Here is a 9,919-nt window from a genome sequence, read left to right as displayed (position 1 = left end):
ATAGTGAAGTGGGTTTATCCAAAAAATACATTGATAACCCATGGCTAAAGTTCAGCAAAATACAGTTTATGTGTGGCAAATCTGTACAATCTTCATTATTACTTTCTGTTTACAGCCCTCAAATTATCTGCAATCCCAGAACATAGATTAGATCAATGACTGGAATCTACACAGTCTCTCCACCTCTCATCCATCCCCCTATTTTGTGTTTTCTGATAACACTGTGCCAATTATCTTACTGTTGAGTGGTAATCCTTGACTCTCCAGTGTGATGATTTGGTTTTGGTTGGCTGGAAGACTGATCCAGTTAAGCCCTCTCCCAGCCTGTCACTCCCTTCTGCCTGACATCACCCTCCTGGGCTGTCCCAGCGTGGCTGCATCCCTTCAGGACTGACACATAACAGTGACCAGCTACTTCACCCTGCTGGCCCTGAAGCATGAGTCCAGCCAGCAAACTCTCTTAGAACTCTTTACTGAGAATACTTTACCATCCTTTATCAATTCTAAATCAGAATACTATGAATTGTTATTTGCTCCTGTTTCATTTTTTTTGGTAGTTTCATTATGTAAAAATAAATATGGGATCTTAACAAATGTAACAGGATCACAGTCACATTCTGATTTACTGTACATACAACAAATAAGAAAAATAAAAAAGTCTGACTGTCTCATAGACTGTCTGGTTCAATTAAATAACCCTTGCATAGTTTAAAAGCGTGTCCAAGTGCTATAGTTTATTATTATTATTTAGTTCTTAGCAGATGCCCTTATCCAGGGTGACTTACAATTGTTACATACAATTACATTATTTTTTCACACATTATTTTTACAGTTGGTATTTTACTTGAGCAATCTAGGTAAAGTACCTTGCTCAAGGCTACAGCAGCGTCCCTCACCTGGGATTGAACCCATGACCCTGCGGTCAAGAGTCCAGAGCCCTACTCCACACTGCTGCCCTACAGTTTACTGTATTATTTGCCGAGTTCCTGTCATTGCATTGCTCATTTCCTGTTATTGGATAGACACAAATAACATTTCCTTCCAGGACACTTATAACCAAATCTCCCAAGCTTTATATATTTTCACTTTTATTATTATTATTTGTTTATTTAGCAGACGCCTTTATCCAAGGCGACTTACAGAGACTAGGGTGTGTGAACTATGCATCAGCTGCAGAGTCACTTACAACTACGTCTCTCCCGCAAGATGGAGCACAAGGAGGTTAAGTGACTTGCTCAGGATCACACAGTGAGTCAGTGGCTGAGGTGGGATTTGAACCGGGAACCTCCTGGTTACAAGCCCTTTTCTTTAACCACTGGAGCACACAGCCTCCTATTGTTGTGTTTCCATAGCTTTAATTGTGAATCTATATTTAATGTGTTAATAGTTGTCACTAATGCTGGTGTCTGTTTGGGTTCTCTTGTCTGCAGTTAAAATGTTTCTGTCCTAGTAAAAAATACCACCTTAGTAGGGAGGTGGGCTGTGAAGGGACTAGCCTTGATAGGCCGAACTGCCTCTTCTAACAGAACTCTTCCTCTTCCCTCATTCCTTATTCCCCTCTTATTCCCCTCTTTCTCTTTTTCTCTCCAACCCTTTTTTTTCTCTATCTCTTATCTCTTGCTCACTGTAGTGTATATCCTCTGCAAAACGTGACTGGACTTGAAACCACTGAGGCTGTGGATTAAAAAAAAAAAAAAACCTTTAAGAAAGAGTATACCAAAATCTAGACAGAAAGCCAGTCAGACTCTACCACCAAATGTTGCGGTGAGGTGTTGAAGAAGGATGTGCCATCTGAAGAATGTGCAAAAGTGCCTTAGGATGGGTCCCAGAATGTGCATGAGAGAAAGAGATAGAGACATGCAGAGGCAACAGAGAAGGCAGGGCGAGTCAGCCCATATCAACTGCAGTTTAACTTTAGTAAAAGTTTTGCAAACTGGTATAAATAAATGTATTGATCAACAGATTAATTGCATTAGAGCTGCAGGTATATTGTAAAAGACTGATCAGAAACTGCCCCCAACTTTCAAGTTTGGGAAAAAAGGGGTCTGTCTCTTTAAGCCGGGCGATAGGGAGGAGTTTGACAGTGGAGGCTCATAGCTTCTTTTTTTTAAACTGAAATTCTTCTGATAGAGTCTGGTATTTCCTCTGAGCTCACTCAGAAAGTAGCACGAATCCGGGCCCTGCATTTTCCGTACAGATGAGGACATTTCAAACTCTCAAAATAAAAAAAGCAAAGGTGGAGGATAAAACTTTGGCAAGCATTATAGAACTGTATCTTGAGGAAGAAGAAAAGAAGCTTTACAGAAACTTTTTTTTTTATGAAGCAGGATCCTAAGGGAGTATTCGGCAAAGGGATTTTGTTGGGAAAGATCTGTGAGTCTCTCTCTTCCTTAGTCTTTTGTGATGCTGTCTGAGAATGGGCTAGTCTTGCATTGCCTGTTGGTCTAGCCTGAAATAGTGGATCAGCAGCAGACGACATCATCCAGGATGACAGTGTACATCCTAAACCTCCGGGTCTTCTGGCCTCTTGTCACCTGCCTCTGCACTGCCATGCTTTTCTTCCACCAGACTATACTCAAGGGCCAGGAATCGGACCCAGACGGGTGCTCTGAAAAGGGCACTGGAACCCTCTCCCTTCTCAAATTCGTCCTGCCTATTCTCCTCTGCTACTTCCTTATCAAGTACTGCTCGTCCCCTCAGGGGAGGGGGAGAGGAAGGGAGAGGGAGCTCCCAGAGATTCCCCACAGACAGGGCCCAACCAGGAGAGAGCTGCTGGAGAGCTACTACGAGAGGCAGGTTCGACTGTCTCCCCATGTTTTGGGCCACAGCAAAGCCCACGTGGCCAAGCTGGTGAGTGAGCTAGTGAGGGCCGGGAGGGCTGAGATACCTCCGGAATCCACACTGGCTTTCCGGGGAGACTTCGTTCAGATCGGAAGTGCCTATGAGGAACACAAAGTGAGCAGCCCTGACTGTTTCGATATTCTAGTGCCACTGCGTTTACCTCGGGGCCTCAAACTGGATTCACGGTGCAGCCCAATGGGAGAGGGGGAACTAGGTGGGGGGCCCCCACTCTGCAGTCTGGAGACCCCCAGAAAATCAGAGTGGGCACGGCAACACCAGACCTTCGTGGAAAGCTTCCTAAGCGAGGAGGGGAGAGGAGATGCTTACTGGCTGTCCCCAGCACCCGTCCTGCGCTGGTTTTACCCCACAGTGCAACGCTGCCTGGGTGCCATCCGCTACCCCTTCGAGCAGCGCTGCTACATCACTCTGTCTCTCACCGAGGATCGCGTGCTCCTGCGCCTTAACCCACGCTCTGACTACGTCTGCTGCCACATCTCCATGGGCATCCGCCTCATCCCAGCCTTCCACCTCGGAGACAGAGCCTACCTGGTCGCCCACCCCAAAACAGAAGCAGCAGGGGGGAAGCAGGGGGCCTTGTGGGCAGTCTACTTCCCCAAGCAGGAACAAAAGCTCCTGGGCTGGCTCAAGGGCAGATTGCCAGTCAACTCGTGCCACCTCAAATGCCTGCAGATCCTGAAGGCGATGAGGGAGCTGAGTGGCCAGGTGTTGGACAGTAAAGGTGCAGCCGAGTGGAGGGCAGTGCTCTCCTCCTACGCCATCAAGACAGCTTGGCTCCGGCTCCTGCTTACCTCTGCGCCAGAATCCTGGGAAGAACGCCACCTTGTGGAGAGAATGGAGGACCTGCTACGCTGCCTACGTGACGCCCTGCACAGCCGACAGCTCGGCCACCTCTTCCTGGGAGGGCATCCCGGCCTGTTACCTGATTTCCTATCCCTGCCTAAGCCCCTTAAGGACGCCCCTCCTTCTAACCTGATGGCAGGTTTCGACCCATCTTCTTTGGACCTTGTCTCTGCCCGGCTCGCCTACTCCTGGACCCACCTGCATAGGCTTATCAGGCTGGGAAGGTCACAACGGGATAGTGTAGGGAGGGGGGTGAGGTGTAAACATCTGGAGTCCAAATAACTGTTCAACCTTCCATCTCTTGCAAAAGAAGTGGTACCCTCTTTTGATCAGGTCAGATTGGACAGTTTGTTTTTGGAAAGCATTTTTTTTCCCCCGTCCTGCACAAAAGTCTGGTAAAGTGTTACGTGTTTCTTAATTGAGTTGTTTGTAGGCTAAGCTCCTGGTACGATATTTGATGGCCCGATCACCTGCAAAAAATTAGGACTCCATGCCCAGAATGGCAGTATAACTGAAATTGTATTCACTTTTTATGAAAGATATTATAATTTGTGGGGAGGGAGGGGATGAAAACAGGATATTTTATAGGTGACTGATTTGCATTTTTTGGAGGAACATCCTGAGTGTACCTCTGTGAATCAGCTAGTGATACAGCTCAGTGTTAGGAAAACAGAACTAAAGGGGCAAAGACACTTTAGATATTATCTGGTATCACTTTAGAAAAATCATGTCAATTGCTTCAGCCAAATATCAGTCCCTGAGTACTAGTAGTGAGTTGGTGTGTCTCAACTTTAGCACAGCACTAAAAGGGCATACATCACCACTGGTAGCACCCCATATAAAAACACACCATGCCAAATTTGGATGATCATTTTCAGTTTATATGCTTTTATGTAAAAAGCCTACTAGATGGTTTCATTTCAGAATACAATTAGAACTCCAGTAGGTGGGAAAATATTTTCTAGGTGAAAGTAAATAAAAAGGGTTAATGCAGTATACCTAGGTAAGCATAGGAAAGTATAGCAACGCATAGTGACAGCATTCTACGAGTTTAAGAGTTTAGACTATGGCCAAAGCTCTCTGTACCAGCCTGCTTCTGCAATATAAGAATATGAGTATATGAGTAAAATCCTGTCTTCAAATTAAGCCTATGATATGAGTGTGTATGAGAAAGAGGAACATCACTTCCTCTTTTGATGTTTACCTGATGAAACACAAGGGCAGTTTGTTAAACAGCAATACAAACTCAGCATAGTATAGCTACAATAAACAACACAGCATAGATCGGGCCTCAGCCGAAAGACAAGTGAGGTAACGTTTCCCTAAAACATTTAGTGAACAACAATAAGTTGTGACCTGACCGTTTACAAGCTCTCCAGCACAGGTCACGAACACACTGCGAAGGCTAGAAATAGAGCACTGTTTCCTGTCCACAGGCCAGAGCAGTTTTAAAAACAAACCTTGTTATAAAAAAAACCCTTCTCAACTCTGCTGAAGTATGATATTATTATGCCCCTCGCTGCATCATCACTTTTGGTGATACAAGAGCAGTCTTCGCGATTCTGCTTCAGTCAACACAGCACTCCACCATGTCTTGTCATAGAGCATCACCTTCCATGTAAACCGGCCTGCAGGGATGGAATCTTCAAATTCAGTTACCATGGAGACAGTGCCGGCCATCTGAGTTCACAGTCTCCTTTTTAAATTGGATGACAAATTGATCACCATGTCAGTCAACCAACACCCAAACAAATACAAAAAAGAACAGCACTGTTATCGGTATGCTAGTATTAAAAAATATAAATAACAGTCAGATTTCAAGATGCATGTCTCTCGATTGGGAGTAAAACTGAAGTATAATTCTAACTGAAGGACAGTGGAGATCAGCTCTACTGATATTAGGTCTAGTCTTTTCTCTGAGTTGATCTCAGCATGTTACAAAATTACACTATATTTATACATTCAAAGCATTTCAACCAAAATAGAAATCAACTCCGTCTGTAATACTAGTCAGTTAAAAATACTAATATTACAGTTCTGTTAAAAATGCAGGTTAAAAGTTCAATATTCTATTTTTTGTAGCTATTTGACTAAAGAGGGTTAGGGAAACAAGTTGAGCTGGCCAGGATAATGCTGATCCAAAAGCATTGCACCTAAATAAAACATACACACACACACACACACACAAAAGAAACATGAAGGACACATTAACTGTGCTAACATTATTTTAATGGCAGAATTATATTTAAAAGTGTATTGGATTTGAACGTTTCCAGCTCCCAACAGAAAAGGGTTTGTAGACAAGCATTCACTTTTTCCTTTTGGACGGAGCAGTTTCCTGCTTGCAGCTTGAAGCAGCCCATTGTGTTGGTTATGAAGTGTGGCTGCATTGGAATATCTGATACAAATTGTAAGGGAGCAGCTCTGAGGGAATTACATTAACTGTTTCACTGCCAAATTGGGACTTCCAGACATGAGATTGTTATTGTGCAGTCTTTAAATGACTATTAAAATAATACCAGTAATAGTTTTCTGCCTTATACAGAATGGTAGTTTAATGCCCATGACAATATTTCACTTAAACCTTGGAAATGTAGACAGTTCAAATGGTTTAGCCATAACAACCTTGCTTCTTGTGATTTGTTTAACCTTACCAAAGCATAATGGGATAATGTGCCTATTGAAATGTAAAGGGAAAAGAGGAACTGCTCTATACAGGGATAAGATAGATGGGATAAGACCTCATTGGAATCTCCTTAGTACAGGAAAGTGAGAGATTACCTATTGAAGTACACAAGGAGCTGTGGGAGTTTAAGAGCCCTTCTTGGGGTTTTATAAACAGCAGTGGGATTAATCCATCCCTTTGCAAAAATTGCAATGTGTTTTTGTCCTATAATCCAGGGGTACATGAAGTATAACTGCTGCTGTTGATAAAAACGAGTAGCTACTTAATATTAGTGTATTTGAGTTTATAAAGAAATTTGCAAGCTAAACTCCCTATTAAAATAGACATGTGGAGTTCTGACACATTTCCTAACTCTTTTAGAGGGTACTGTACTTTAAGTGACTGTCTCTCTCTAAGTGAGAGTGAGTCAGTAGTTCTGACACACAGACACAAGGTCTTTTATTTATTTAATTATTTATTTTCAATAAGGAACATATGTGCGGGATGGCTCCACAGTGCAATAAGTACAGTATAAAGAATCAGGGGCAATCTCAGTAGGTAACATATTACCAAAGACAGCTAATTTACTGTGGAAAATGTCTAATGCAAAAGAAGCACAACATTGTATTATAATACTTGTTTTTCAAGCATGTATATTACTGGTTAGAAAATACATAATGGGTGATTGAAGAAAACGAAATGTAGAGATCCTGAGATCATTATCTTGTGATCTCAACAAAAAACAAATTTTTTCATCTCCTCACTGTAAAAAAAAAAGAGAAGTAAATGCAGTTAAAGTGAAGTGAAAGAGCAGTTCAAACTACAGCATTGAAGTGCAATTACACTGCATTTCACCTTATGGCAAAACAAGTTGTTCAAACATTTACAGAATTTGGTCATCTGAATAGAGAATCACTTAGAACTTACAAAAAAAGAATACATGTGGATTAAGGAATCCACTTGGACTGCATCATGTTAACAATGGTTTGGTGATTCATTCCCAGTAGTTATTATCTAAAACAACTCACCTGTATCTAATCCTGGCAAGTATAGTTTGATCAACTCCAAATCGGGCCAAATAATGCCAGTTTTTTTACTATTACAGTAGCGTTATATGAATTTTAAATTGGAATTGCAATATAGTTATAGTGCTGCTAAACAGCAATCTAACTCCCTTTTCTGTTTATACAAGTTTACAAGACCAGTACTTTCACTGCAGTGTGTTTGATATGGGACCAGTCAGCTGCAGTTCTCTGGGCTGCAGTAATTGTCTAGACAGTACTGTTGCTCTTTTTATTACCGTTATGCACTTGGATATGCATTCATTCTATATTTATTAGAATTATTGTAAACTGTTTGCACTTGTGTTGTTGTTGTTGTTGTTGTTGTTGTTGTAAAGATCCGTTGTACAGGACCATTGTGCACTTTTTATTTTCAATAAAAAATGCTTGCATTCCTTTATTTGTTCTGTTTTCTGTGCCTGCAGAAGGTAAAGTACTGTATCTCAATGTACAGACAGAATCAGCAGTGTTTAGAATGCATTTTTGTCTTTGAAAGGTTTCCTCCAAAATGTTCTAATCCACGCTTCTGGTATTTCTTCACTGTGTCGAAGGAAACTTGATTAATTGATCAGGAGGCTAGTGGCTGCTTTTTGATTCAGTGATAATCTATGATGTGGCTGCTTTGAAATTTGAGTCGAATGTGTATTTTCATCTCCTAACTGAACAGACACAGATCTCATTGGTGCTGAAAAGTCTCCTTCTGTCTCTGAGTGGGACCCTCCAGTGTGAGCAGCCTGTGGCTGGGAGGGAAGAAGTGAAGGAGGGGCCCCCAGATCCAATACCCCAGGGCCCCAACCTTTATTATACTTTTTATAACTTTTTTAGAGCAATTTGAGCTGTAGTGCCAGATATTCAAGCATTATAGCATGTGCATTGATCAGCATTTTATATTAGTATGGACCTGATGCAATAGAATGCATTTTAATTTAGTTATTCAGAATAAAGCTTTAAAATCCAGAAAACATATTTTATTTATTATTATTTATTATTATTATTTATTTATTTATTTATTTATTTATTTTTATCCAAACACACCTGGCAGGCTTTAACTACTTTTAGCAGTCTCTTGCAGGGGCTGTGTGGTTTGCTGACTTGTTGAATGGCTTCTTTCTGATTGGCTGAAATTCCTGGCCAGTGAGCTCATCAAGTCACTGCTTCTTCTTTCACTTCCCCCCAGGGGCTGCTTCTGCCACACTAAGATACTCACCACTTCCTGTCCACAGCCCTTATGGACGATGGCTACTGAAGAACTGAGAGGGTTGTGAGGGGGAGGAGGGGGCTGCAGTTCTGGGATTCTGTCAAAGGCCCCATTTCCCTGAAGACAGCACAATGGGTCTCATTCTTGATCCTGGTACTGGGTGGTTACTATGGGTTGCTGAAATATAACGTTGTCTGAGGTCACAATGACATGCAATAAGGACAGGAAATCAATATAACTGTTAATTGATTTCCTGTTATTAAGGCTTTGAATACAGGCCCAGCAACTCTTGTTTTCTGAGCTTGATGGTTTAAAAGCTGGTTCAATAAAACATTTCCGATTTAATAGATTTTGAGTTCTTTAAAACCATTTTTTTGGTTATTTATAAGCCACATTATTCCCAAATATCTTTACATTAAAGATATAGATTGATTAACAGGGAGTTGAGAATTTTTTTATTGCAAATAAAAAAACATAATTGCAATGGCCATTGGATTCTGGGCATCTTCAATGTTTTCACTGGTAAGCAGAGAATTGTCCTGCAGAAATGTGATTCCCCAAGGAGAGGGCGCTGTGAACCTTCCAAGGACAGGAAGCCTCTTGCAACCTGTTGGTCTATTCTAAAGGAACAGGAAAGTGGCTTGTTACAGAATCTTATTACAAGGGTTTTAATAAGTAGATAATTACATTTTGATGCACTTATTTGTCTACAGTGATTATGTGTGAATACTTAATCTAATTTCAGCACACCATATTCTGTAGTCATGTGTTTTGATATTTTCTAAAAGACAAATATCAATTAAACTAACCAATATTCTATTCATTTTTTTTTTGGTGAATCATGTTTTTTATGTGTTAGCTGGAGGTCTTCTTCTGGCTCTGGTCCATCGTATCGGACATGTCATAGCTGATTCAATATTTGTTGTTTATTTTCCCACGGTAACACTACACCTCATTGATAGTATTTTTCTTTTCCAAGTCATATAGGTAGAGACAGAGATAATGCTTATAATAAAGAGACACAGTTTGAATTATTCTAGAGAGATGCGTGACCATTCTGCAGAATGGCTCACTGAGTGATCACTTTAAAACTGTTCCTTAATGTGTTGAGTCTTGGATACGAAAACACCTGTCAACTGAACACCTGCTGTCAGCTCTTTATAATATCCTGACAAATGTGATTTGCAACAGGTGAGTGACGCTTTTAATACATGCAATACATACATATCCCCTTACTGTAAATACTATACAGTGTATGCAGACACTGTGTATATATCATATACAGCAGAATAA

At 41.2% G+C, this 9,919-nt stretch overlaps 1 protein-coding gene across 1 annotated transcript; it reads left to right on the top strand.

Moving 5' to 3' along the window:
* Positions 1–2,111: 2,111 nt before the first annotated feature.
* LOC117431106 (inositol 1,4,5-trisphosphate receptor-interacting protein-like 2) lies at positions 2,112–7,828 on the top strand. The gene has a single exon (XM_034051743.3). The coding sequence runs from the start codon at positions 2,488–2,490 to the stop codon at positions 3,982–3,984; it is 1,497 nt and encodes a 498-aa protein (XP_033907634.2). The 5' UTR covers positions 2,112–2,487; the 3' UTR covers positions 3,985–7,828.
* The last annotated feature ends 2,091 nt before the right edge of the window (positions 7,829–9,919 follow it).

This window comes from Acipenser ruthenus, chromosome 22, assembly GCF_902713425.1.
Source record: "Acipenser ruthenus chromosome 22, fAciRut3.2 maternal haplotype, whole genome shotgun sequence".
Taxonomy (NCBI): Eukaryota; Metazoa; Chordata; class Actinopteri; order Acipenseriformes; family Acipenseridae; genus Acipenser; species Acipenser ruthenus.
Note: the sequence above shows the minus strand (reverse complement) of the source record. Positions and strands in the feature narration are given on the sequence as shown.